This window comes from Lepidochelys kempii, chromosome 14 (assembly GCF_965140265.1).
Source record: "Lepidochelys kempii isolate rLepKem1 chromosome 14, rLepKem1.hap2, whole genome shotgun sequence".
NCBI classification, from domain to species: Eukaryota; Metazoa; Chordata; order Testudines; family Cheloniidae; genus Lepidochelys; species Lepidochelys kempii.
Genome location: NC_133269.1, coordinates 42,612,289 through 42,639,849, shown reverse-complemented (window position 1 = coordinate 42,639,849; position 27,561 = coordinate 42,612,289). Strand labels below are relative to the sequence as shown.

General features: G+C 50.8%; 3 protein-coding genes across 5 annotated transcripts in view; 2 read left to right on the top strand and 1 right to left on the bottom strand.

Annotated features, from left to right (window-relative positions):
• On the top strand, nucleotides 1-18,821 carry LOC140898352 (C-type lectin domain family 2 member A-like). Of its 3 annotated transcripts, XM_073312058.1 has the most exons (7): nucleotides 1-196; nucleotides 802-974; nucleotides 8,739-8,871; nucleotides 11,718-11,813; nucleotides 14,431-14,615; nucleotides 15,424-15,533; nucleotides 16,908-18,821. In XM_073312058.1, exons 2-7 carry the CDS (start codon nucleotides 966-968, stop codon nucleotides 17,056-17,058), a joined length of 684 nt encoding a protein of 227 aa, XP_073168159.1. In that variant the 5' UTR covers nucleotides 1-196; nucleotides 802-965; the 3' UTR covers nucleotides 17,059-18,821. The 3 variants fall into 3 exon arrangements, with proteins under 3 accessions (XP_073168159.1, XP_073168161.1, XP_073168160.1); XM_073312060.1 differs by lacking the exon at nucleotides 802-974; XM_073312059.1 differs by lacking the exon at nucleotides 1-196 and having other exon boundaries at nucleotides 707-974; nucleotides 14,434-14,615.
• LOC140898353 (C-type lectin domain family 2 member D-like) overlaps nucleotides 1-27,561 on the top strand; it is a 125,188-nt gene that overhangs the window by 16 nt on the left and 97,611 nt on the right. The gene's annotated exons all lie outside the window — the stretch shown is intronic.
• On the bottom strand, nucleotides 17,708-26,388 carry LOC140898360 (killer cell lectin-like receptor subfamily F member 1). The gene is made up of 6 exons (XM_073312075.1): nucleotides 26,304-26,388; nucleotides 24,574-24,672; nucleotides 23,490-23,588; nucleotides 22,108-22,262; nucleotides 21,682-21,794; nucleotides 17,708-17,942 (listed from the first exon to the last, which is right to left on the bottom strand). Exons 1-6 carry the CDS (start codon nucleotides 26,386-26,388, stop codon nucleotides 17,819-17,821), a joined length of 675 nt encoding a protein of 224 aa, XP_073168176.1. The 3' UTR covers nucleotides 17,708-17,818.

Here is a 27,561-nt window from a genome sequence, read left to right as displayed (position 1 = left end):
AGACTGACCTTCCACATGGCCACTGCTCCTTCACTCAGCAGAACCACCAGCCACGAATCAGACCGACTGGAGCGTTTGCAATGTCAGAATTGCCTGCTTTTCCTGGGCCGGCTGCCAGCTTCCAGCTTCGAGCCGTGCAGTGAAGAGCTCGCTGTGATTCTTGGCAGGGCTGGGTTCACTCCGCGGACAGGCTACTGTAAGTCACATGGTGCAGGTGCTCGCTTCCTAAATCGCAGTCGGGTTGTTTGTGTGAAAGCCAGGCTCAGAGTTTGTGCATGTTCCTGGACTGTAGGGTAGGGATCGCATTGGCACGGGGCAGAGAGCCCGTGTGTGTCTAGCCAGGAGGGGCGTGCGGAGAGCTGTTTTTCCGTTTGCTGTGCCGGGGCGGGGGGGGGGAATATGTGTGCACCCTGCTAGAGATCCTAAAGTGGGTCTGCTCCCGGCTTGCCTGGGTTAAAGAAAAGCATTGTGTCATTGTGATGTGTGGGGCTGTCTCCCGGTTACTCTCACCCCCACTAGAGTCAGGGCTGGCGTTTGTGCCGAGGCGCAAGGTTGGGAGCTGGGAGCCCTTCCCAAACGCTGGGTAACCCCTACCTGACGTCGGTTAAGGCTGAATCTTAGCAATTACCCCTCCCTCTGTATGGAGCCTTCAAACTTCCCTCTCCCCTGGTGCCGGCTGCTCGGCTCAACCGTCTACCCCCTCAGGAGGCCTCTGCCCCGGCTCTGGCTAAAGGCTCGCACACAAGAGGCAGCCTCTGTTAGCAGCCTCCTGGACCAAGATGCTGGGAAATATCCCACCAGGGCAGCGTGTTTCCCTCCCGACGCCTGGGGCAGTACGAGGAGCGTGAGATCACCACGGCTGACTGAAGGAAGCAAATCACAACACCACCCTTGTTACCTCCTGCACTGCAGCGTCGCCCCACGTCCGGGAGGTTCACCTGGCGACAAGAGTCCCGGCTTCCCGGATGCATGAAGTAAGTGCATCCTGCCGTGAAGTGCCCCACTCTCTCGGCAAGGCACTAGCGGGCAATTGATCCGACTGTGGCGACAAGCCCGAATCTGCGAAGCTAGAGCGGGAGGGAAGGAAGGAAGGGATTTTGCAATGCGCTATGGTGCAAGCGAGGGGCAGTGGAATCTTCACTGGGATCCCACCCCAGAGCTTAAAATACTTCAAAGGTACCAAAGTGATTCCAAACTTAATTAACAAAGGCTGAACTTTTCCCTTACCCCAGGTTAACTCCGCACTCGTGGTTTGCATAAAGTGTGGGACATGGTTGTAGCAGGATGTAGTCACCTTAGGCAGCTGGGGAATTCTGTGCTGCCCCATGGGCTTCAAAGGGGTGTCAACTCCAGAACCCACTGCTTGGGGGCCCTCACCAAGCCCACCCCAGCAGCGGTTGTGTGTGTGATGGGAGGGGAAGAATACAGAAGGCTCAGCCACCCCTCTCAAGCCTCTGGGGTAGCTACGGGAGGGTCCCCCTGCTCTGCCTCTGTGGGAGGGCCCCCCTGCTAGTGCTCCTCCAAATGGTGGGTGAAACTCTGGGGCGGGGAGACAGTGAGGATTCACAAGGGACCTTGCATCATAGTGCACTTAAGGCCCTCGATTCCTGCAACCTGGCCTGTTGCACCCATGCAGAGTTCTCTAGGAAGTCACGGTCTCAAACTAGCCCTTCAGGGACCGTGGAGAGCAAACCCCCAGCTCTTTCTGCGGGCCTTTCCAGGCGTTCTGCCGAGTGAATGATTGCACAGCCGTTAAACAGAGCTCAGAGGGGAGCCTTCTTGTACCAGAGCCCCTTGACCAACTTCGGAGCTGGCTTCCTGAGGGCGGCGCTCCCGGCATCTGGGTGCAGTCAGAGGCGGCCTCTGGGGTGTGAGCCTGGAGGCAGAGTGGGGACAGACACATGCCGTCTGACTTGGCTGACGGTTGAGCAGAGCAGCCGGCACCAGGGGAGAGGGAAGTCGGATTGCTCCATACCCAGCGGGAGGGGTTCTTTGTTAAGACTCAGCCCTAATCGATGTCAGGCAGGGGTAGCCAGCGTCAGGGAAGGGGTCCCGGCTTCCAGCCCTGCCCCTCGGCCCTACCAGCCGCCCGCCCTCCTGGGCAGGGGGCTCACACTCAACAATCACACAAGGCTTTTCTCTAAGCCAGGCAAGCCAGGAGCAGACCCAGGTCAGGATCTCTAGCCGGGGGCTCACACGCTCCCTCCCCCCTGGCATAGCATAGAGCAGCACTGCTCTTCCCTCGCCCTGCCTGGCTAGACTCACACAGAGCCTCTGCCCCACGCCGGCCCTGCTTGGGTCAGTCCAGCCTGTCCGTGCTCTGCTCTGGTGCGGCGTGCCGTGGGTCGGGTACATGGTCTCGGCTCCTGCCAGCAGCAGGTGGAGAGTTGACACGAGTCCCCCGTTGCCAGCGCCTGGCTCTCCTCCCTCTCTGCCCTTGCTCCGGGGACGGCTCCTCGCTCGCTCTTTGCTTTCTTTCTGCATTTCCCAGGCTGCTCCCCCATCTCCCCCCCATCTGCTCCTTCGCTCCCCAGGGTCAGAGTTAATTTGGTGCGTTTGATTGGCGCTGCCTCCCAATCCGGGGTGTGCAGGGCAGCAGGGAGGGGGGCCGGGGAAGGGGAAGGAGCTCTCTCCCCAGCTGCACACTGATGCTGGGTGGGATGGGAGCAGGAGGGATGCACTGAGTCAGCCTAGGGAGGGGGGCAGTCACTGCAGGGGGCCTTCGCTCCCTCCTCAGCTACTCCAAATTGCGTTTCGTTGGCGAGGTCCAACCCAGCACCCAGCATTGGGAGGAAGCTGAACCTGTTCCCTCCAGGGCAGCTGTCCCAGCATGTCCTGGACAAGGAGCCCTCAGTGCGGGCTCTACCGGGCCGCATGCATCGGTGGGCAGTTCTCTCTGAATGCAGCAGCCCCTGGAATTCCCTGCTGCCCCCCAGGTCTCCCTCTGCACCTGGTAAGACCCAGGTCTTCTGCACAATGGCAGGGGTGGGGGGGGCATTAAGATTTTGCTTCCACAGAGGGAAGTGAAGGGAAGTCCAGAGAGGTATTGCATCGGGGTGGGGTCCAGTGCCCACCCTCCTCCAACCCCTCCGTCCCTGTGCTGGGCCCAGGGGGAGTCCGTGCAGTGCACCCGAACCAACACTGGACCCAGAGGTAGCCCATGGGGGGGTGCGAAAGCCGAACCAGAATAAAATGATTGTTACCGTCTGGTGTCTGCTTAGTTATGGGGGGCTGGGAGGACCATCACTGCACGGGCTGGGTTCCCAGGTTCCCACGGGCTGCAGCATTGGGATCCGTGGCTGTAAAGCAGCGAGACTGAGCTTCCACAGGGCCACTGCCCATCGCTCAGCAGAAATACCAGATGTGAGTCAGACCGATTTGATTGGAACGTTTCTGACGTCGGAGTCGCCCGATTCTCCTGGGCTGGCTGCCAGCTTGGAGCTTACAGCTGTGCAGCAAACCGTGAGGACTGGCAGGGCTGGGTTCATTCAGCACACGCACCACGGTCGGTCACATGTTGTGAAGTACAGGCCCTCGCTTCCTCGACATCATAGAATATCAGGGTTGGAAGGGACCTCAGGAGGTCATCTAGTCCAACCCCCTGCTCAAAGCAGGACCAATCCCCAATTTTTGCCCTGATCCCTAAATGGCCCCCTCAAGGATTGAACTCGCAACCCTGGGTTTAGCAGGCCAATGCTCAAACCACTGAGCTATCCCTCCCTCCCCAATCATTCGGGTTGTTTGTGCGGAAACCAGGCTCGGTGTTCGTGTGTGTTCCTTTAGCACCCAGAGGCCCCCGTCGTGCCGGGCGTTGCACAGACGCACAGCGAGCGACAGTCCCTGCCCCGAAGAGCTAACGAACAGGAAGGATTATTATCCCTTACGGACGGATAGTTAGATAGATAGATAGACTAACACGGCTGTTACTCTGAGACGGATAGTTGAGGCCCAAAGAGAGGCAGTGACTGGCCCACGGTCGCCCAGGGAATCTGTGGCAGAGCTGGGGGTTGAATCCGGGTTTCCCACAGGCCAGTCCTGTGCGTTGACCCCCAAACCGTCCGTCCCCAGCAGGAACGAGCCATGCACATGTGTAGACTGACGCAGGAGGTGGGTTACTGGCCCCTTTGCCTGCCCTGGCTCTGAGGGACGGCATTCCCCAGCGCTGCAAACAGGTGTGACTGCCCCAGATTGGCTGACACGCCGGGGACTGAACTGGGTACTTCCAGGGCTAAAAGGTATGACCCACCGCTCCTTGAGCTAGAGTCAGGCTTATGGGTCACTACCTGTCATACTCTTCAGTACTCTGCGGCTGGGCTCAGCTGGAGGGGCTGAGCAGCGGGTTACACTGGGTGTCTGTACCGAAGAACATGCAGGATGTATTTACCCCACTTCTCCTCCCCTCTCTCCCCCCAATGACTTCCAGGTGTCCTTCCTGCTGAGGGTTACACTCCCTTCTCCCCCTGCATCAATTGGGAGGGCAGCCGTGGTGTTCAGTAAACACTCAGCCAGCGCTTGCGGGACACTGGCTCTGTGCAGGTTTTGGAGGGGCAGCCGTCTTAGTCTGTATCAGCAAAAACAGCGAGGAGGCCTCGTCGCACCTTAGAGACTGACACATTTATTTGAGCATGAGCTTTCGTGGGCTAAAACCCACTTCATCAGGTTGCCACAAGGACTCCTCGTTGTTTTGGCTTTATTCAGTGACCATGACCTTCTAGGGATCAGCTCTGCACAGTCTGAGAACTGCTTCCACTCAGCTCGTGCCAGGCCCTTTAAAGAGACACTTCCCCACAGCAATGTCTGCAAAGTGACTTTGCCCAGTCACTCTGCTCTCTGTGCAGGGCTCATTCTCCCCCATGTCCACCGTGCTGGGGGACATCTGCAGGCGCCCCATCATAGCAAGGAGCCGGGGGGAGGCTTTTAGGTGCACAGGGAAAGTGATCAGTGTGGGGGTTGCATGTCACTCAAGTCTCGCTCAATGAAAGGGTGATGGGAATACCCCGCTGTGCCCTGGTGCTGTGTTTGCAGCCCAATGAAGTAAACATGGTGAGAGTTGAGTCCTCTTTAGAACCCAATCTGAGCTGCCCTCTACAAACATGGGCAGCCGATATCTACCTCCACATCCGTGGCTGCCAAGTGGGAATCCCCGGCCATCATGTGGCTATCTGAAGACTTGCAGGGCTCTAGTCATCTTACCAGAAACTTGGGTCTTGTAATAAACGGGCTTGGCAGGCAGCCCAGACTTCAGTGTATATACCCAGCTTCTTCTTTAATTCTCCTTCTCCTTCTCATCTCGCTGTCCGGCGCTCCGCTGCTCGGGTGCTGCTGAGTGCCCTCTGCTTTCCAAAAGCCCGACACAGCCCCGGGCGTCTCCACCAAAGTAAGATGCACGTTTTATTGCAATAGAGAAAAAGGGAGCGATTCTCCGGTTGTTGCTGCGTGTCCGACTGAGCTGCCATCAGAGGTACGTCAAGGAACCTGGCTTGCAGCCCACTTCCACTGTACAGCTCTCATACATTGCGTGACTTAGAAAGTATTATAATTAAGATAAGTAGATCCTGAGGAAATGGCTAAACGGAAGCCTGTTCCCAATGTGGAAACTCATTAGGCTCCCAAGGGGTTGCTGTGAGAGGAAATCTCCCATTTATGAAGTGACAGATTGAGCACGATAAAGAAGCCCAGACCACTGCTTCTGGCAGGATGCCTGATTCTCTGCAGGGCACTTGCTCAGGGCTGTGGGCGCTGATGTACCCAGCTGGGCCCTGGCGTCCCTGTTAAAGCTGGGAGGGGTGAGACTGGCTGCTGCGTGCAGGGAGAGGGAGATTTTGTTGGTAGTTGAAGATCTATTTCTAAATCAGGTGCGAGGTGCAGTGTTTGAAATGGGGGAAGGGGGAATCATTCAAATCCAGCTGCACGGATTATAAAGTTTTTTGCTGTGGAGAGGCATTCTCTCCCTGCACCGTCTCACCTCTGCTACTCACACGCATTCCAGGTGGCAGTCAGTATTTCACGTCCTAGAGGCCAAGCCCCTTGTAAGTACCCTACAGACTAGATCCCCTCCCCACCACAACACATCGATCCAGCATGTGGGTGGGTGGGTCTCTGTGCGGTGCGTGCCTTCTTATGGCTGGGAGATGAGAGGAGTTGGTTTAGGAAGCAGGCAAGGTGCGCCCCTCTTTCTGTCTGCCTCTTTTCCTGTCCTGCAGTAATTGTATCAGGCCAGGAAGTTTGAGAACGAATGTGGCAACTCGTATGGGGTCCTTTGTCAGGGCTTGATCTAAGGTGTGCGATCCAAAAAGCTTCCCTTTCCTTATACTATTACATTGACAAGTGTGGGCAGGTGTTAAGTTAACTTGTTCCTGCCACATCATGCAGAGGGCAAATAATCTCGGTCTCATCTCTAGGGATTGTCATTCCCACCGCATACCCCCGTCCGCAATCTCACGACTGGCGTTTTTATTCTCTGAGATGCTTTGATCTCAATCAGAGGAGTGCTCATCTTTTCATCAGTTAACATCTTCCTGTTTTCCCGTATCCTCACCCGCTGTCATTCTCACCCGAGTTTCTAGTTGTCCAGTTCTGGCCAGATCATCAGCAATCTCACTCGGGTGTTGGAATCCATTGAACTGTCAATCTATTGCCTTACTTTCACATCCTCTGAGCCTGCTTATGAACTGCCTTCTCAATCCATCTCCTTGCAATGACTTCTCCTTTAGGGTGAGAGCCACCCCTGGACAGAGAGCCCCTGAGTGAATCTCTCTTCATGCTCTGTACAGTGCTGCCCTCTCTAGCAGGAGTCCTGGGGCTTCTCTTTCTTTCCCCCTTTGCCCAGAAGTTGTTACACCCACATACATTTTTGATTCAATAATTAAAATGCAACTAAATGGTTCCTAACTGAATGAGTCAGATGCACAGAATCAGCAGCTCAGTCTCTTTCGGGAGTGGGGTGGGCGGCAATGTCTGCAGGGTGAATTTTCTCCAATCAGTTTGCTGTCTGGCAGGGCTCCCCTACACCATGTCCCTGATGGTGGAGGTGTCAGCAGGGCCGCACCCCCGATAGTTGGAACATAAGGGAAGGGGTTTAACGTGCATGTGGCCAGGAGATTGAGGGCAATTTCGTCAGTGAAGGTGAGGCAGGAATATACTTTGAGGTCAGGTCATTTGGAAGTCACATAGCACTAATGCCTCATAACATTTTAAGCCACGGAGGGCATGGTTGGAAGTCCAAAGAGTTGCAGATCGCTGGAGGGTGAGTCATTCGCAATGTGTAATAACCAGACATCCCTCAAATCCCACATAAGGCCTTGAAGTGGGATTTAAGTGTTGCCTAGCCCTTGCCCAGCTTAAATTTCATCCTGAGTGAAGACCCCAGTAGCAGGATTCTGGCACTTGTCTTTCCCTCTTAGCCAAGAGCCCTTTACACTGACACTTTGGATTCAAGAATTAGAATGCAGCGAAGTGATTCCTGAGTGAAGGAATTGCCTGCAGAGCTCCAGCACCTCAGTTCCTTGGCATCTTTTTCTTATTTAGAGGAAGGATCACCTCATGGTTAGGGCACTAGCTAGGCCTTGGGACACCCAGCTTCAATCCCCTGCTCCACCACAGACTTCTTGAGTGACCTTGGGCAAGTCACTTAGCCTCTCTGTGGCTCAGTTTCCCCATCTGTACAAGACGGGTAACAGCATTTCCCTATCTCACAGGGATGTTGGGAGGGTCAGTACTTGTTAAGCACTTGGGATCTATTAATGAAAAGCACTAGATAAGAAATGGGTGTTATCTTGTTAGAGATGTGTTCATTTTTATTATTAAATATTATTAATTATTATTATTATTTATTTCTATGGCTGTAGCACCCAAAGGCCCAAATGGGGGTGCAGGGTGCCCTTTGTGCTGCGCACTGTCAAACAGATTATAGGGTTGAATTGATCCAGCCCCACTGAAGTCCATGTGAGTTTTATAAGGGCTCCTCTACACAGGGAAATTGACAGCAGTAGCTATTCTGGACAGCATGTGGACACTCTCTTCTGGAACAAAAGTCACCTTATTCTGGAATAATTAGTGCAAAATCCCAAGTAGAGTAATTCTTCTGGAATAAAATCCTTTTTTTATTCCACAGTACCGTCTGCCAGCGGAGCTGGTCTGAAATAGCGTATTCTGAAATGGTAATTCTGGTCAATTTCCCCATGTAGCCAAGCGCTGAGTGTTGAAAAGCGTAGCTGAGTCACAGAGAAGCTGTTGGCAGTGACTGAGCTGGGAGAGATAGTTTACAGCTGTGATGTAACATGCACCACAATTATCCATGGTTCGCCTCACAGGAGCTTGGAAGTTTATAGACATAGGTATCTGCTGCCCGGGCTGCTCCAGCAGTAGGAAGCTCAGCCGAATTTGACTGAGTGACACAATTACACAGCCATCCATGGTGTGTTTAAGTGGGCGTAGTGAGCTCTGAAATACACTCCTGCCTCCTAGGGTCTTTCTCCAGGAGCCAGATCACTATTAATTTATAGTTCAGTAGCATGTGGTCAGGGATCAGGGCCCCCAAATTCAAGTCTGACTGCCACATCCAAAGAAGGGGTGGGGTTTATTTCCTATTATGTGGTGGTTACAATAACAGAGCCATCATGAAATAGCTACAAGAAGAGTCCCCAGTGTATTTGTGGGTTATGCTCTGATTTTGGTGACTGTCTGGCTCTTATTCTGCACTCTTCATTTAATTAATGGAAAACTTCTTTATGCTCTAGTTTTCTTTCACTCAAGTGTGCTCTGACATGGACAGAATGGGGAACAGCTTCAGGAAGCCCAGGCACAATGAAGAGCAGGTGGGAGATATGCTACACAATGTTTCCAATCAGGTGCTGACAGAGCAGCCTCGAGGTATATTTGTCTTCTGTTTGCTCTTGTTCTTAACCAGTTTCCTAGGGAGCCATCTCAGCATAGTCTGGTGACACTGTAACCCACTGGTTCTCGTTCTCCTTAATAGCACTAGAGGATAACAACTTACAACTTCTGTAAGCTACGTTTTTTCCATTAGTTCAATTAAGAGCATTCCAGGCTTTCTAGTGTAGTAGGGTCCCTGGTTTAAACCCTGCTAGTGATCCATGCTGGTAGAGTGAGTGTTACAGTCTTTTACATCACTGGAGGATAACAGCCTACAGTTGCTGCTGTCTTGTGGGTTTAATTCTTTAAATCAAGTAGTCGAAACAGCCGCTTTAAGAGCTAAAGGTCCTGGGTTAAAACCCTGCTGTTGGGAGTGGGTGTCACATCCCCCACCCCAGAAGCTGGTCTACTAGAGGATAATAACCTACTACTGCTGCCATCCATTGGAGTTACTTCTTTAGCTCAAGTGGTAGAGGCCAATGTTCTCAGTGTTGTAGGTCACGGTGCTCAACCCCTGCTACAGACACAGGTCAGGGGGAGTCATTTCAGCCCCTTCCATCCTGCCGCATCAACTTCATTTTAAAAGCTGCACAAAAGTGAGGGTGGAGCAAAACCTGCGCTTATTGGGCCAGATCCTGGACCCCCCCCTTCTAGCTGCTAGATGGTGCAAACCTACCCAAAGTGGGCAGCTGGGAGTTTAGCTTGTGGAGCTGCTCCTAGTCGTCTGCCCAACAAGGGAGGGGAGGCTGCCAGAGGCAGGAAGGGGTGGGGCTGGAGCACAGTATACTCCGGAGACCCTATTCCAGTGAAGTGGCCATAGGGACTGCTACTTCCAGCGTAACTTAAAGCTCCTTGGGGGTCAATGCAGTCAGATTCCCAACTGGTGTGAATCGGGCGTCGCTCCCCTGGAGTCAAAGTGTCATGCTCTCCCTTTCTAAGAAAAACTGCCTCTTCCCTTCACGCATTTCCCTTCCCCGGTTCTTGTCAAAAGGCCAAGAGACAATGAAATATGCATGACTCGTGTCACAGAAAAAAAGACAAGCCCTCAAAAACTTGCAAATAGGAAATTCTCACAATTTCAGTAGCCACAGGGTCAGCCAGGATGAAAACCAGAAATCTGGTAGGTCTGTCATCTACCCACTGAGCCAAACTACCCGTGAAGCTTGTCAGTCCTATATATGTGCCAGTTTTCCTCTGTGTCTTCAGCCTTGCGTCTCTTTTCAGCGTGGTCTATCTAATTTTCTAGTTCCTTTTACACGGTTCCATTGCCATAGCGTTCAAGTATCTCACAGATGCTTTCTCGCTGAGTGATCTATCTAGGCAGCTTACGTATTGTATGTGGCCTCCTGCTAATGTAGTGTCATGGCTCCTTACAATTGTCACTGTATTGATCCTCACAACCCCGCTGTGAGGTTAAGGAAGTTACACGTGGGGAACTGAGGCCAAGGGAGACAAGGGGCCAGATCCACCTAGGGACTTAAGCGTTGCAAAGCGGAGCGTCGTATCGCCCCACTTTTAGGTGCCTAGAAAAATCACTGGGATCCGCCAAGCCTGGGTTAGGAGCCTCGGCTTCCTGTACAATGCATGGGGGGAGAGGGGCACCTCAGAATGGGACCCACAAAAGGCAGCCCATTAGACAGGGAGACACCTAAGCTAGCCCATAGAAGATGCTGAGCAGGGGCGTGTCCCCAGTCCTGCCCCCTCACGGAGTTCAACATCTAGGCCAGGTTGTCAGGAGGTGCCTCTCTCTGCTAGCGATCCACAGCTGGGGGCCCCTCTCCTGGCGCCAGGTGGCTGGGGTGCCCAAGTTGTTTTTGATACTCACCTGGAATGTGGGAGACTCCCCTTCAAATCCTCCTCTGGCTGATTTGAACAGGGATCTGCTGCCTATCAGGTGAGGGCCTAACCACAGGGCTAAGGAGTCCCTCTCACATGGTCTCTGACCCATTTAAGGGTTCAATTATTTAAAAATGCACAATGTCACCAAGCGAGATGTGCATCAGAATATCCCATCGCTCAATGGGTTGGGAACCCACTGGAGAGGTAGCTGAGCCCTGTTCAAATCCCTTTGTGGGGGAACGTGTACCGGGGTCCCCTATATGCTAGGTGAGTATCTTAACCACTCGGCTAAAGAGAGGTCTTCTTCCGCTAGGTGGCCTCTGAGCACACGTAATGGATCAGACAAGTTAGGCGGAGGGGCGCTGGTCGTTCCTCTGGTTTTGAATCACTCTGGAGTTTAGGCATGAGTTAGGTGTCTGGGTGCCTAGACTGACAGTGCCCATTCCCATAGGCAGAAACACAGACACTTACCCTAGGTGCTGAATTAGTTTAGGCATCTGCAGGGTTAGACGCAGCAGAGCAGGGGTTTTGTGCATCACAGCAGTACCTGAACCTTGGATTTAGGTGCCTAATCCCAGATTAAGGCAGCTACGTCACTTTGTGGATCCTGACTGAAGTGACTGGGCTAGCCGGACCCTGCGTCTGATCCAGGATGGCTATTTCTATGTTCAAAGGTGCTGATACCCTCCTTGGCCTCAGTGGGAGCCCAGACTGCTGGAAATCAGCTTCTTGTTTAGATGCCTGACTGTGGATACTGGAGTCTGGCTTAAGCATCCAAGTTTGAAAACTTTGGCCTGAAATCAGCAAACAGCATAAGCCATCCTTTCCAAATTCTACCGCTCCGGTCACCTTCCTGGCCTACCATTCTGACCCCGTCATCCTCGCTAGCCACTGCCTCTGTTCTGTAGCCAAGCTCTTAATATCTGTGATGATCCAAAGTTTGATCCCTCATCGTCTCTTCCCGAATGGCACAGGGAATGTAAACAGCTGCTTTAATTTTTCAGCTCAGCCTCTGGCCGGGGCCAAGAACTGGTTTCGATTCGCCATCGGATTCATGGCAGTTCTGAGCATCATCATTTCCCTAGTTGTAGCTTTGGCAGGTGAGTTCTCCACCCCTGGCTCTTTGCTCCGGTTCCCCTGCAGCTCTGTCTCACTCATGATCTCCGGTCTGATTACAAGCACTGGCTCAGCTTCTCTCTGATTATTTCTGGGGCTCCCAACACCTTGGAGTGGCTATCACCCTGCTTTTCTGCAGGGCTCTCCCTACATTAAACTCCCCCAGTCACTCCCATAGCAGAATGCATGTCACCTGCACATGCCAAGGTTCTCAGTTGGCATTAATCGGGGTAGCTTCCTTGACACTGGGAGGCAGTGTGGCCTAGTAAATAGGGCACTGGACTGGGACACAGAAGACTTGGGTTTTATTCTTGTCTCTGCCACTAGCCAGCTGGTGACCTTGAGCAAGTCACTTCATGCCTGTGTACCTCAGTTTTCCCATTTGTAAAATGGGGATCCTGATCTCCCTTTGCAAAGTGCTTTGAGCTGTGTGAATGAAAAGTGTTTAGAAGAGCGAGATATTATTATTATTCAGTGGCGCTCGGCTGCTTGACTGAGGGGCTGGCCCTTTGTCTATAGAACATGCTCCATTAAGCAATGCAAAAACCTATAACAACACAACCTCCAGGCTGAAAAGTTAAAGAAACGGGTCATAAATAAAGGCATGAGCAGGGCTTAAATTCAGCCTGAGCTGTCCAGAGTGGAGCTCTGATAAATATTTTCAAAGGCTCGAGCCCCGGTGCCCTCTGTGGGCCAGAAGCCCAGAGCCTCAGGAAATACAGTATGAGAATTTAAACCCTGGGCATGAGACAACTGAGCTATGACTCTCATGATCCCATTCTCTTCTGTGGCCCAGATTACATCTCCCATGATAGATCATTGCCAGGGACTCCCATGATGCACTTCCACCCTTCTCCAAAAGGGGAAAAAAACCATGATGAGATCATGGGAAATATAGTCCAACCAGGGAGCCTGGCCTATAGAGGAGAATGGGAGCATGAGGCACCTGGACTACAACTCCCATGAGGCACTGTGGTGGCATATTTGTCTTTTTGCTGAGTTTCTCACTATTCCAATTTTCACCAAAAATATCAATGAATTTCCACAGGGGGGAATTGCTGACCAGTTTAACTAGAGAAGGCTGGTGTAAATCAACATAGCTCTGTTTACATTGCTAGCTTGCATCAGCTGAGGATCTGAAACCAAACCTTTAAGAGAGACCAGTCCAATCTCCAGGCAAATGATGGAGAATCTGCCCCCGTCCCATAGGGAGTTACTCTGATGGTCACTCTCCCTGACTGTTAAAAAGTTGCATTTTATTTCCAGCTTGACTGGAAATATCAGCCCATCTCAGGTCATTCTGACGCTCTCATAGCCCCAACTCTGACCAGAAAATCACTTCCCCGGCCCTTTAGCTCCCTCCCTGCTGCTGTTGGGGATTACACCATGGCTGCTTTGCTGGACTGAAAGGGTTAAATTTGGGTTCATTTTGTTCTCCTTTTACTGCTTTCCTAGCAGATGAAGGAAACATCGAGGTGAGTCGAGTTTTCACAGTTCTCAGCTAGTTGGTACATTACACAGCTTTGCTCAGTATAACTGCCCAGGCTCAGACACCTGTGATCTGGCCATTCCACATCAGAGTATAAGGGGAACATGGGACTAGCTCCCATCCATCTCATGCACAAGTCACAAGGCAGTGAAATTCCTGCTGCTTTACCTGTCCAGGCTTCTTGCACCTCTTCTCGGCCAGAGAGTGCAGTCAAGAGGGGCTGGTAGACGAATCCATGCTTAACCTCAGAGGCATTAGCCTGCAGGGGTGATGTGATAAATGGTTGGGCTGTGACCAGGCCCTGTGAATCCTCTTTGTTTGGGGTGGAGAATGGTGTGGTTGTGATCTTCCGACATAGTCTGCTATGAGCTACAATCCAGAATAACTCCATGCGGTTCCGCGGAGTGACTCTGGATTTACACCAGGATAACAGATCAGAATCTGTCCCAGGCATCATTGACTTCGGTGGGATCACTCTACATTTACATCAGCGTCACTGAGATCAGAATCCACACCTGGATCCACGGACTCCGGTTTTCCCTCCAAGTCAATGAGATCAGAATCCAGTCCTGACGCCAGCGGTTAGACCCGCAGTTCCCGTAGCTTCTTTCTTGTATCTTGAGTGACACAGAGTGGTTGATTCTATGAGATACAGGTGCTGATGCCCTGCTGCTGGGGCAGTACCCCAGGCCCTGATTTCCTATATAAACATGGGTAATTGAATCTGCTTTGGGATCAGTTTTAGCTGCAGTATCGATCACTTTCATTTCAAATGCCAACTTTCCTGCCTGTAACTCAGAGCAACAAGTGCAGTTTACAAGATGGGCTTGGACTCAGAAGAAGTGGGGTCTGTTCTCAGCTCTGACAGTCTGCTGGGTGACCTTGGGCCAGTCACTTCCCCGCCATGTGACTCAGTTTTCCCATCTGTAAAATGGGAATAATGGCACTGAATTTCTTTATAAGGAGCCTTGAGATCTACAGATGAAGTGCTGGGTAAGAGCTAGGATTATTCCTAGAAACACATGTCTGTATGTGTGTGTGGGGGCGGGGGGGCAATTAAAACAGACAGTGGGGAGCGGAGAATGCCTAACCACTCTGCTATTTGCTTTCAGTAGTAGCCTCCAAGCATCATTCCTCTCCTCTGGACCTTCCTGCTGCCGCGTGCCCAGATGACTGGATTGGCTACCGAGGAAAATGCTACCTTTTCTCAAAGGCTCACGGGACCTGGAACAAAGGCCAGAGCACCTGCTCTTCACTCAATGCCTCCCTGGCTGTGATTGACACCCCGCAAGACCTGGTAAGGCAGAGATCCGGCTTCTTTGTGGGATGCAGTTAGGCAGATGTGGCAGAGCAGACAATGATGGAATGAGGCCTGTCCTGCTCCGGGGAACCGGTGCTGGGAGCTCAGACAATGAAAGCTGAGGGTTAGATGATTTCCTGGATCACATAACAGTTCTCCCTTTGTCTACTTAGACTGTGAGCTCTTCGGGGTAGGACTATCTCTCCCTGGGTGTCTGGGCAGCGCCCGGCACAACGGGGCCGTGATCTCGGCTGGGGCAGGGACTGTCACTGTGTATCTATGCAACACCCAGTGGGACCCCAATATTAGTTGGGGCTACCGCCATACACAAATAATAGATTCCCATAGTTTATGTTCAAGGTTATTATGAATCAGCTCCTTAAGCGTGCCTGACACATTGATCTGCCCACAGTCCAGATTTGGGTCAGTTCTGATCTCTCCCAGCAAGGAATTCTACAGCTGAGGTCAGGGCACTGGTCCCAGTCTGTGTCTGTCCAGCTGTCTTGGAGAGTGGAGCAGCCTCCAGGGAAGGGCTTTGTAGGCAAGGCCCGGAGGCCTGATTCCCCATTAGCATCTTGTAGAGGCTCTGCACCCAGCCCCACGAGCTCCACCTTGCAGGGAGAGTCTCAAGGGGCTGTCCGTACCTGCTTTAAGGGACCCCCATGCTGCCCAGTGTGGCCTGAGCGTAACTGACAACCAGATCCCAGGAGGACTTTCCTTTTCTCCTTCAGTGAATGACGAGTTTGCTGTCCCCAGTGTGCTGTGAGAGTCATCCCGGACATTTCTCCCTTTGTTGGTTTTAAAGGATTTCCTGCAGCAACATAAAGGCTCCCCTGCATGCTGGATCGGCCTCTGGAGGAGGGACCCGGCCCAGCCCTGGAAATGGGTGGATGGTACAGAATTCAACAACCGCCTGTGAGTGCTTTCTGCTAAAAGCCCGCTCACGGTTGAGTCAGAAGTTAGGGCTCTCATCTGGTAGAGCTGACAATCCTTTCCTCCAGGGGTGTCTCCTTCATTTTGTGCAGAGGGTCCGAGCCCTTCTCTGAGCACAGCCCGTTGGGCACACATTTAGCAATCTCGTTCTCTGGACTCTTGTAAATCAATTGTGGCACCTTGTGTGGGAAGATATGGCCCCGTGTAACAACACCCTGGCTGGGATTGAGCTGCGGATCTCTGGCTGTAAAACACAAGTCTCCACAGCTCAAGCTGAAGAAGGCTGTTAAAAGGCAGGAGCAGACTTATAAGCCTTTCACTGGGTCCCGCTCCTAGCGAGGGATAAAAACCTGCACTGGGCAAGTCCCATTTCCCCCTGCACTCCATGCAGTGATTTCACACCAGGGAAAACCGGTTGTAAAATGCTTCCATGCTGATTCAGCCACTTTCCAGTGGTGAAAATGACCATGCAAGGGGCAGGGCCACATAGAATGGGCCTGAAGCCCTTTACAGATCGAGCTGGGTGAAACTTTTGGGCTCAAACCATTTAGGAACACAGCAATGTTTGGCCCTGTCACGTTCACTAGATTGCTCATTGAAGGGAAAAAAAAAAACTAAAAAAAAAAAAAATCAAAATGTTCTGGTTTCAAACAAATTTTCCTTGCAAAATGTCCTTTAATTTTATTTTTTTTTTCAAATTCAAAACTTTAAAAAACTAGCTGCCAGCCACATAAAACATTTCAATTTTTGTCAAAACGAAACATTGTTTGACCCAAAGTGAGGTTTTATTTTATTTTATGAAATTGCTAAAGTACCCGAAAATCAGTTAATTTACCCCCTTTATGGGTCTGAATGGTTCTTGCGCTGATAAATATCCCTAGTGTAGAAAAGGCTTCTGTGACAGTCTCCCATGGGAAAATCTGTTAAGCATGGATCAGTGCTCTAGCCTGAACAGAGGTTCCCTGAATCCAGCCTCATGCCTTACCCAGAAGGCCATTCTCTCCAGCACAGCTGCTTAGATTTTCCCAGAATGCACCGTTACAGGTCAGCCTGTGCTGTGGGAGTGTCCATGCAAATATAGTGACACATGGTCTGTGAACACCATTTAACCGGGTCAGTTATAACCAGCTCTGATGAGAGAACCGTAACTTGGTTGGTTTTTACCGATTAATTGTATTGTGGGAGCCTCATTCATGGAGCAGGACCCCCATTGCGCTAGGCGCTGTACAAACCTAGAACAAAGATGGGCCCTGCCCTCGTAGACCGGATCTGCGAGTGCAGCAATTACACAGAGGGTCCCGTGTTTGGATGCTTCCTGTGTGATGCAGCTGATGAGTGACTCTCCCTCCATTGTAGGTTCAAAGTGGAAGGAGACGGACTATATGTATATCTCAACGAACGGCCCAGCAGCTCATTGGGCCATACCAACATGCAACCGATCTGCAGCCAGCCGGACGAACTGGCAAAGAGGAAACAAAATGGGGCCCTGCAAGCTTCGCTGGAGTGAAGCAAATCCCCTCTCTTCCGCGGTCACTGCTGCTTCCTATATTACAGACATTGAATATAGCTGCTTTAAGTGCCATACTCAGCTCAACCTTAACTCCGGAGCTAGGAGAGCAATTCCAGACACAGGGCTCTACCGCGGGAGTGGGCGGGCGAGGTTCTGTGGCCTGCAGTGAGCAGGTCAGACTGGATGGCCATGATGGGCCCTTCTGGCCTAAAAGTCTAGGAGTTTAATTAAACCATTGCTCAGAGCCCCCTGCCAAGTTCAGGGCCCGCTGGGAGCTGCACGTTCACCGTGAAGAGACGGTCCCTGCCGCAAACTGCTTACAAGCTGGCTAAGGCCTGCTCCACCCAGAGTTTGTACAGGTTTAACTAGGCTGGCAAATGTTGGGCTTTTATTGGTAAAAGTCGATTTCACCGTATATACACACACACATATTCCCACAACTATGAACATTTAAATAGAAAAAAATGCTTAAAAATAAACCTATATTATCAGTCAAAATTGCACCCATTGAATGCTGCCAAGCCTAGCTATAGCTACTGAGCTAACATTGATCCCCTCCTCCCCCTCACCTTGTGGTCTGCTCCCAGCAAGGCTAGGGAACAAAGGGACTAGATCAAGGATTCAAATTCCCTTATTTTGCCAGCTGTTGCTCCGCATCAGCTCAGAGGAAGACGGAGGCGTCTGTATATAAAGCCCTTTGAAATTCGTCACCATGGGGCAGGAGCACTCTGCTGGGGCGCTGACGTTCTCATTTGCCTCACACCACGATAGCGTCTTTCTGGCAAATCCACTTGAATTCGGCGCTGCAGGTTTCCGAGTTGATCGAGTTCCCCTTTACCACCCCACAGCTGCCGGAGGCAACAGGGCCCGAGACCGGGAACCTGCGGAGCGAAGGAGAAAGGTAGTGATAGATGGATCAGAGAGACCCTCCTCTCGGAGTGATGGGATGCTGGCCTTGATACCGACCCAGCTGGGCTGTGCCCAGATGCTGATGATAGCGTAACCCATGGCTGAGTGCCTCTCCTAATCTCACGGGATGGCTTCTTAGCTCAAGCTGTGGCAGCTTTTGCTTTTAGCTCTGGAGGTCCCCAGTTCAGTCCCTGGGCTGTCAGCCATCACAGCAAAACCTCCCAGGACATGAACTGAGTTAGGGTGTCTTGTACGGGGAGACTTTGGCAAACCAGTAAAATGCCTGAAACCGCTATGGCTTATTGCTACAAGCAGCCAAGTCCGCAGGCTGTAAGTTGGCCATTCAGCATTCTCAGTTTGACCAAGGCAGGAGTGGGGGAGGGGTGGGGAGGGGGGAGTTTTGGGTGCCACAGAAAGGGCAGCTTGACCCCCCTCCCCTCCTTCCAGATAAGAATTGTGTTGAAGTGGCTGATCCTGCTCTTCGAAAATGCATGTATGTGCCCCAGGAATGTCTAGTGGGGCCTCAAGGCTGCAAACTCTGGAAAAACCCACACCTGGTTAATCGATAATCAGAAGGAACCTCTTGCTTGACTCTTGAAACTGCTTACTGAACAAGTTTTCTTTAAGGGACATGTCATTCTATTACTAATGTATAAATAAGGGGGAAAAGTTTGAGGTAGTTGGACTCTTTTTGGACTCTCCTTCTGGATACATCTTGCAGTCCCCACCGGCGGACGGAATATTTGGCCACCGGAAGCCTGCCGCTGTGCCACTCGAGAGCCACACTCAGCTTTGGTAATTATCAAGGGTTGGGGGTGTTTTACTAACCTTTTGCAGACGTGTGTAAATGCTTGAGACTAAGTAAAGTTTAGCTTTAAGTGAAAGCACCCTTGTGTTGTCCTGTTTGTGCCAGCCATCTATCGGTCGGACAGCCGTGTCTCCCCTGATTTATTTCCTGACACCACCTCGCACAGAGTAAAAGTTACTAAGAGCTTTGGGTTGAAAAAACCCCGGGTAACAGTCTCGTCTTCCCCCATTCTGATAACCACTCCCCGTTATTCAGGCCCCACAAGTCTCTGGGGAGATCCTGGCCCCCCTTGAAGTCACTGGGAGCTTTGCCAGGATCATTCCATCTCTGCTCTCTTCTTGTGGCCGATTCCTCTCTCGCTCACTGCCGATTTAACAACACGGACGCCCAGATCCACAAAGGTATTTCGGCTCCTAACTCCCATTGAATTCAATGAAAGTTTGAGGCCCTTGTGTCAATCATTATAAAGCTTCTGTAGCCAATGGTATTTAGTTTATTGCTCATTTCTTGTATGGTTATAATCAATAAGCAGGTTACGTCGTATATAATCATTGTATGCTCAATAGAGTTAAGATGTAGGATTATAGAAGTCTAAGAATGATTAGGAGCTGGAAGGGTTAATTTTGTATTCGGTATCTAACTAACGAGGGGCTGAAACACAAGGCCTGCAGGCTCAGGCCTGCAAGATTTAAGCTTCGCTGATGGAGCTGAGAAATGCCGACATAAGCAAGTGACCAAAGAATAACCCGATGCCCTAAGATTACAGGGAAAGAGGTACCAAGTGGTGGAATTGTGAAAAATCTAGCGGGAAGATTAATTTTAAATCATAAGAATGCCGCAAAGGTGCACCTGTTTCCAACGTGTGCCTTAATCACAGGACATAGGTTGTGTATTAATGCTCATGAGGATAAAGAGAACCTACACGACCTATAGGAATCGGGGTACTGTACCTTTCTAGAGGACATCAGACCAATAAGGAAAAAGAGGGTTGACACTTTTATGGACAGGCACAGACCGTAGGTGTAGACAGAATCACATTATAAAGAGGATGCCCAGAGTGGGAAAATTGAGCTCCCTACAGGAAAACTCCAGCAGGAACCATCCCTCTGTTGATGGGCAAGCCATGCGAGACCCATCAGACCTTAACACTGCTGTTAAGGTTGTGAGTATATTTGTAACTTGTGCATATGTCTGTGGAGAATTTCTATGTGCATGGGTATTCATACCCTTAATACAATTTGTAAAACAGATAGACTTTGTACTTGTGAATGTCTGTGTGGTCACTACCCTTGGTCTTTATTCCTTCCTAGAGACTCTAAATCTGAAGGGAGTGGCAGAGGTGACTTTCACGCCATTAAGCTTGAACCTGTAGGGACCACGTCCAAATGCAGAGTGGTGTGACACCAGATTACAAAACTCACTTGAAATAAAAATCAAAGGCTAACTGCTCTCTCTTTAGCTAAACAAAGAGATGGTGAAGAGGTGACTTGATCACAGTCTCTAAATACCTACATGGGGAACAAATGTTTAATAACGGGCTCTTCAATGTAGCAGAGAAAGGTCTGGCACAACCCAATGGCTGGAAGTTGAAGCTAGACAAATTGAAACTGGAAATTAAGGCCGACATTTTTTTTTTTTTTAACAGTGAGGGTAATTAACCACTGGTAGAGTAACTCAAGGTTCATGGTGGATTCTCCATCTTTGACCATTTTTAAATTGAGTGGATGTTTTTCTAAAACATCTGCTCTGGGGTTTATTTTGGGGGCAGTTCTCTGGCCTGCGTTTATATAGCAGGTCAGATTATATGATCACATTGGTCCCTTCTGGCCTTGGAATCTATGAAGATGGGGAAACTGAGGCCCAATGGGGTACAGAGATTCTTAATCCTCTCCTTGTTTTATTATCAGACCGTGCTGTCTCCCAGACCTGGGACTAGAACCCAGATGGTCTAATCCAAGGCCCTGGAATCAGTAGGAGCCAAAGGAGAAACAAGGCCCTGATTTATAGCCTAGTCGCAGAGCAGATGGTTGCAATAAGAACATTTGAATCGCAGCGATGTCCAAGTCGTCTGTGAAACCTGAGCCCCTGCTGGGATGCTAGGAGAGATTTCCGTCCAAAAACGCACAGCCCTGCGGAATCTGAGCCCAAATGTGCAAAGCTTCAGAATGAGCAAATCATAGGACTGGAAGGGACCTCGAGAGGTCACCCAGTCCAGTCCCCTGTGCTCATGGCAGAACTAAGTATTATCTAGACCACCCCGACAGGTGTTTGTCTAACCTGCTCTTAAAAACCTCCAGTGACAAAGTTTCCACAACCTCCCTAGGCAATTTATTCCAGTGTCTAACCACCCTGACAGTTAGGAAGTTTTTCCGAATGTCTAACCTAAACCTCCCTTGCTGCAATTTAAGCCCATTGCTTCTTGTCCTGTCCTCAGAGGTTAAGGAGAACAATTTTTCTCCCTCCTCCTTGTAACAACCTTTTATATACTTGAAAACAGTTATCATGTCCCCTCTCAGTCTTCTCTTCTCCAGACTAAACAAACCCAATATTTTCAATCCTCCCTCATAGGTCATGCTTTCTAGACCTTTAACGATGCTCTTCTCTGGACTTTCTCCAATTTGTCCACATCTTTCCTGAGATGTGGCGCCCAGAACTGGACACAATACTCCAGCTGAGGGCTAATCAGTGCAGAGTAGAGAGGAAGAATTACTTCTCGTGTCTTGGTTACAACACTCCCGCTAATACATCCCAGGAGGATGTTTGCTTTTTTTTGCAAGAGTGTTACACTATTGACTCATATTTAGCTTGTAGTCCACCGTGACCCCCCAGATCCTTCCTAACAAATCTACAAATGCGGAGGAAAAAGTTATCTTAGCCACAGTGAATCTGCAGGCAACACTCACAGTGTTTGATTTAAAGGGGAGCCGTCCACCCAGGTCCAGTTCCTGGTGTGGGACGTGATGTTCAGGCCGATCCAGATGTGGTTTGTGCCTTCTGCGATAGTGTTTATGAAATCCTGGGGAGTGTAAAGCAAGCGACTGGGTGACTGTCACACGGTCTTACACCCCCTGCATATACAGAGACTTCCCCCTCCTCCCCACAAGCCCCATCACACCAGGAGATGTATCAGAGACCCAAAACATGCAAGGAAAATGGATTCTGACCCAATGGGGCCAGCACACTGCATGATACCCTCTCACTGGAGAGCTTCAGTGGTACTGAAGAATAGACCTGTTTCCCTGAGAGTTGCTGAGTGGTAAAGGAGTCAAAAATTTGTGGCACATTGATTCACACCAGCTGGAGAACTGGCCTTGTGCATTTCACTTTACCATCTCCTCTTGGTCCCGGATCACGAGCATCTGTGAATTCCTCGACTCACAGTCTTTCCGGCTCTCACTCCAGATCTGACTCCTTCTAGAATCCCAGTAGCACTTTCCCCTGTGTGCCCGCCAGTCCTTAGGGCAGAGTTCGCACCCGGTGCCCCCTGGAAGAAGAAACAGAGATGCCCGTGAACTCACAGAAAGCCAATATTTTTATTTCAAGCCATTCAAAAGCCCTAGCCCACAATGGGCGCTAGGAGCCAGACTCCCAGCTGGTGTCGGTCAGCATGGAGCACATCAATTTACACCAGCTCAGGATCTGGCCCGAGAGCGATCCTAGTCAAAAATTTCCATCCAATTTTGTCATAGTGGCAGGCGATGGATTTATTTTCCCCTCTTTTCTCATAACTCAGAGCTCAAAGGATTTCACTCAAACTCCCCCCCGGACCTCCAACACTGTATGATGTAATAAATGTTTGTCACAGACCCAGCAAAGGAAGCGTGACCCTGGAGGTTGAGTATCAGAGCATTTGGGGGCTCTAATTAACAGTTCTGGGTGCTCTGCAGAGTGAGAGCTACCCCCATGTAACCACTAGAGGTCACTGCTGCCATTAACACAGGTGAGGACGGGGGGTCTGGGTATGTTGCAGGTCTCTGCTGAATATAGGATTGTTATTGTGTTGGTTTGTTGCATTGCAGTAGCCCGTGCTGGGCACTAAACCAACAAGGCACAGGAAGACAGTCCCTACCTCAAAGGGTATTTTTGTTACCTGCATTTCAGTAACACCTAAAGGCCACACTGCCTTTACTTAGGGGAACTGGACTGTTACTCAAGAGATCTGGGGTCTTTCCCAGTTCTGCCACTGAGCTGCTGGGTGACCTTGGGCAAGTCACTTCCCCTCTGGTTCCCCTCCTGCCTTTTGTTTAGGTTGCAAACTCTGCCAGGCTGGGACTGTCTCTCCCTGTGTGTCTGGGCAGCGCCTGGCACAACGGGGCCTTGATCTCAGCTGGGGCAGGGATGGTCTGGGCCTCCATGTGCTACTCTAATGGACCTAGTGACAGACAGCCTCCATCCCAAAAGCTCAATCTAAATAGAGAAAACATCCAAAGGAAGGATCATTATCCCTACTGTACGGATGGGGAAACTGAGGCCCAGAGTGATGTAATAGTTTGCCCAGGCTTGGACAGGGAGTCCGTGGCAGAGCCAGGCATTGTACCCAGGTCTGCTGTGTCCCACTCTGGCATGTGAGCAGTGAGCTTTTCCAGCAGATGTTGAACGTCCATAGTCATTCCACCTCCCACCCGGCTCCCAAGATTCCCCAGGTCAGGTGTTTCCCAGATTCTGAGCCCAGCCTGGAAATCAGCTGAGAAAGAATCTGAGCTGAGGTTACCTGCTGGGCCGCTCCAGGCTGGGTCACACAGACTCTGCTTGAGACGAGACACGAAGGCAGCCTGCTGGATGTCGCATTCTGCCCATCCGGCCTGGAAACCTTCCAAACAGCATCCGTGCAGAGGGAGGTTAGGACACAGCACATAAGGAAGCTCTAAGGAGCTAGGTCACGTTCCATAGCCCAGAGGGAAGAGAGAAGGGGAGCGAATTTGGGCCCGGTTCCCCATTATCTTGCCCCTTATGGTGTCATTTACGCTAGTGCAGAATGCCACCATCTGCTCTGGTAGCAGATCTAGTCAATATTATCTGTATTTTCTGTGCTTTTTTTTTAAAAAAAAATTTCAATTAGATACCCAAAAAAATCTAGTTTTTCGCTTCTGTTTCCCTTCCTTTTCCCCCCTCCTCCGTTTTCCCATTAAAAAGGGCTGATGGAAGGAAAAAAAGGGGAAGGAATGGGGAAAATATTTTCAGATGTTTCGTTAAACTCCAGGAAATTTTAAAAATATTTAGCGAAGGCCTTTGTCAAAAAAAAAACAAAAACAAAAAAAGCCACGATCTGGTGTCTTTAGTAATATTTTGCACTGGTTTTCCCCCTGGGGTGAAGGGCAGGGAATCAGACCCGTTTCAGAGGGGTAGCCGTGTTAGTCTGTTTCAGCAAAAACGAGGAGTCTTGTGGCGCCTTAGAGACTAACAAATGTATTTGGGCATAAGCTTTCGTGGGCTAAGACCCACTTCATCAGATGCATGGAGTCAGACCCATGGAGGTGAGCTGGTCTGGAGAACACGGTGGAAACCGGGCTGCAGTCATGCCCCCACTGGGGAAGATGAACCATAGCTGGTGGGAGAGTCGAATGAAAGTTGCCACTCTCATTTACCCTCTTCCTGCACTTACAATAGGCACCGAGGTAACAGGGTTACAGACATAAGAGCTGCCATATTGAGTCAGACCAATGACCCATCCAGCCCAGTACCCTGTCTCTGACAGCGGAGGACAGGTGGGGTCCCAGAGGACGTGTGACAGGTAGAGCTGTGGGTTAAACACCCCCAGGGCCTGGAGGAAGCCAGCGCCTGTGCCAGATACTTACCCCAGACACTCTGAGCAATCACAGCCGACACCAGAAGGACACACACAGCCCCTAAAACCCCCACAGCAACTTTATAACCATCGAGACCGGGAGGAGAACCTGTAAAAATGCAAACGTGGGGAAACCTTTTCAGTGAAGGACAAAAGTAGCCATGGAGGGATTTCCTGCCAAACCTACCAACCGGATTGTGGTACTAATCCTAGTGCATTCCCTGCAATTTCCACATCCTGCTGGGCTCACTGGCAGGGTTAGTGCGACCATCTCAGTGTAAGATCTTTGGGGTAGGAGCTGGGGTACACAATTAATAGAAGTAAAACAGTAGCACCTAGAAAGCCTAGCTGAGATCAGGGCCCTGTTGTGCCAGGCGCTGTACAGACACACAGGGAGAGACGGTCCTTGCCCAAAGGATGACCGAGTATAATTAGACTAGCCAGACAAAGGGGAAACAGAGGCACAGAGACTTACCCAACCTTACAAGCAGGGACCTAACCCAGGTCCCCTGGCCTTTACCCTACCCAGTACCCCATGGCACGTCAGAGAGATATACTGTTATTTCAGGCCGACAGTTCTTAACAACTTCCCCCCCCACAATTAGTGTCAACAGAACCAGCAGACAATACAATTAAGCAGCCCACTGTTTATTCCCTCCTTGTCTCCCCGGGTAGGAGCGTAGGTGTTGTCACACTGGACCAGAGCATGGGTCCATCTTGTACAGTCTCCTGTCTCTGATAGGGACCAGTGCCAGATGCATTCGAAGGTGGTATAAGAACCCCATATCTACAGCAACCAGTCTGGATGCCGAGAGCTCTGACGCTTACCCCATGCCCTGACCAGTCTCCTTTACTGATCTCTGTTGCACTGTTTTGAACAGCCGCCACAGTAATTTTGCACATCAAAAGTGCTCTCTGTCAGCAAAACACTCGTTTGTTCCCTCCTGGAGCTGTGGAAGAAATGCTGCAGCCCTGTCAGAAAAGGTGGATGAGTTTTTCCACAAGTGTCTATGAAAGGGAACTAAAAAGGGCCAAACTGGAGTTTGAAAAGCAAAGAGCTCACGACATCAAATCAACAAGATTCTTTAACTAGAGCAGAAGCAGGAACCCTCTGTGCAAGAATAAGTTAGTCTGCTGGAAAACCATGATTTTAAGGGAGCAATTAAGGAGGATAAGGACATTTCTGAGAAGCTAAATATCTTTCTTTGCATCAGTTTTCACTACAAAGGGTGTGGGACAGATTCCTATTCTAGCACTGCTCTTTGCTGGTAATAATGTTGACTTCCGGTCAGAGACTGAGCTACCAGACCAGGAAACTGATGATTTTAAAAATGTCATAAAATCACTCAGCTGTGGTTGAGAATGTTACCCCCCCCCTTTTTTTTTTAAAAAAATGGCATTTTTTCTGTTTTGAACCAAAGCTCTCCGTCCGACTCTGCTGACCTACCGAAATCAGGACTGAAAGAAAAATTTTGCAGAACAACCAACATGCAAAAAACATTTTTTGTCTTCACATTTCTGATCACTTTTTTTAAACTGCAGGTGTTTGGAAAAAAAAATCAAAATATTTTTGCAAAAAAGTCCATGTTTGAAGAGGGGCAAAAAAGGCCATTTTTTCCCCCAAGAAAAACCTGTTTTTGCTGGGGAAGTTTCAACCAGCTTTGCTCGTGCCGTCACTGAAACCTAAAGAGCAGACGCCATTCCTGAGTGGACAGTGTAGGTTGGTTTATAGAGCAGTACCTTGGCTCCCGTGCGGAGATGGCTGGGTTGAGTTTATCCTCTTCATCTGGAGGGTCATGACGACGTAACCGTCTTCATTCTCCATCTTCTGATGCCGGTGTCGGGTTCGGTTTCGAACAGAGGATTGGAGAAGAAGAAGAGACGCCTGTGGATTCCGGCTGGTCTCCACAAGCCTACAGAGGAAGTACTGGCTCCTCCCCAAGAATCAGGTGTGAAACCACAACATGCAGAGCTGCTGGTGTCCGATGGACCCAGCCGTGACAGTGGAGCCAGAAGCTGAGGAGGGGGGTGCAGGTGTCACATGGCTGTATTCCCGACCTGGGGAGGGCCAGATGTTCTTTGGGAATAAGGCAGCGTAGCTACAGCTCATTGACGCCTGCTGAAAAAATCTGGGCCCATTGACGCCAATTGAGCAACTGTAGATTCACACCAGCTTGAGTTTGGCCCCACTGACGCCAGTAGAGTTATGGGCGATTTGTACCAGGTGAGGAATCGGGTTCAGAGCAGTTTGTGGGGAGGAGACGTTGATAAGAACTAGCTGATAAGAACCTACGAACTGGCTCAGCCCAATGGTCCCGCTACCCCAGTATCCCGTCTCTGACAGCGGCCAACGTCAGATGCTTCAGAGGGAATGCACAGAGCAGGGCAATTTATCGAGCGAGCCATCTCCTGTCATCCTGTCCCTGCTTCCGGCAGTCAGAGGCTAGGGACAGCCAGACCATGGGTTGCATCCTTGACTGTCTTGGCTAATAGCCATTGATGGACCCAGAAGTGAGAGTGGGCCGGTGCGGCACTCCGGTTTTGCTCCCCCGTCAGCAGCACTGTCAGACCCTACCGGGAGAGTGCCGACGCGGGGGAGAAAAAGGGGCAGCTGCCCCAGACCCCAGCTTAGGGGGCCCCCCTGGAGCCCAGGGGGCTAGTGAGGGACCTGCTTCCAGCTGGGAGCAGGGGCCGAGCCCCCCCCTGCACTGTCTAGCGGCGGTGGGAAGAGGAGACACCCAGCCCCAGCCCGCTCCACTCCCCCAGCTCACAGCCGCTTCCCGCCCCCGGCACTCACCGGCGGTGGCAGGAAGTGGAACGTCATCGCAGCTGGGAGCCGGCAGAGTGGAGGGGACTGGGGCTCTCCACTTCCCATCCGCGGTAAGGATGCTGGGCCCAGTGCAGGGTGCAGCGGTAAGTCGTGGTGGCTACTTTCACTCCTGGCTGGACCGATCCTCCAGAGACTGATCTAATTCATTTTGAACCCTGTTACACTTCC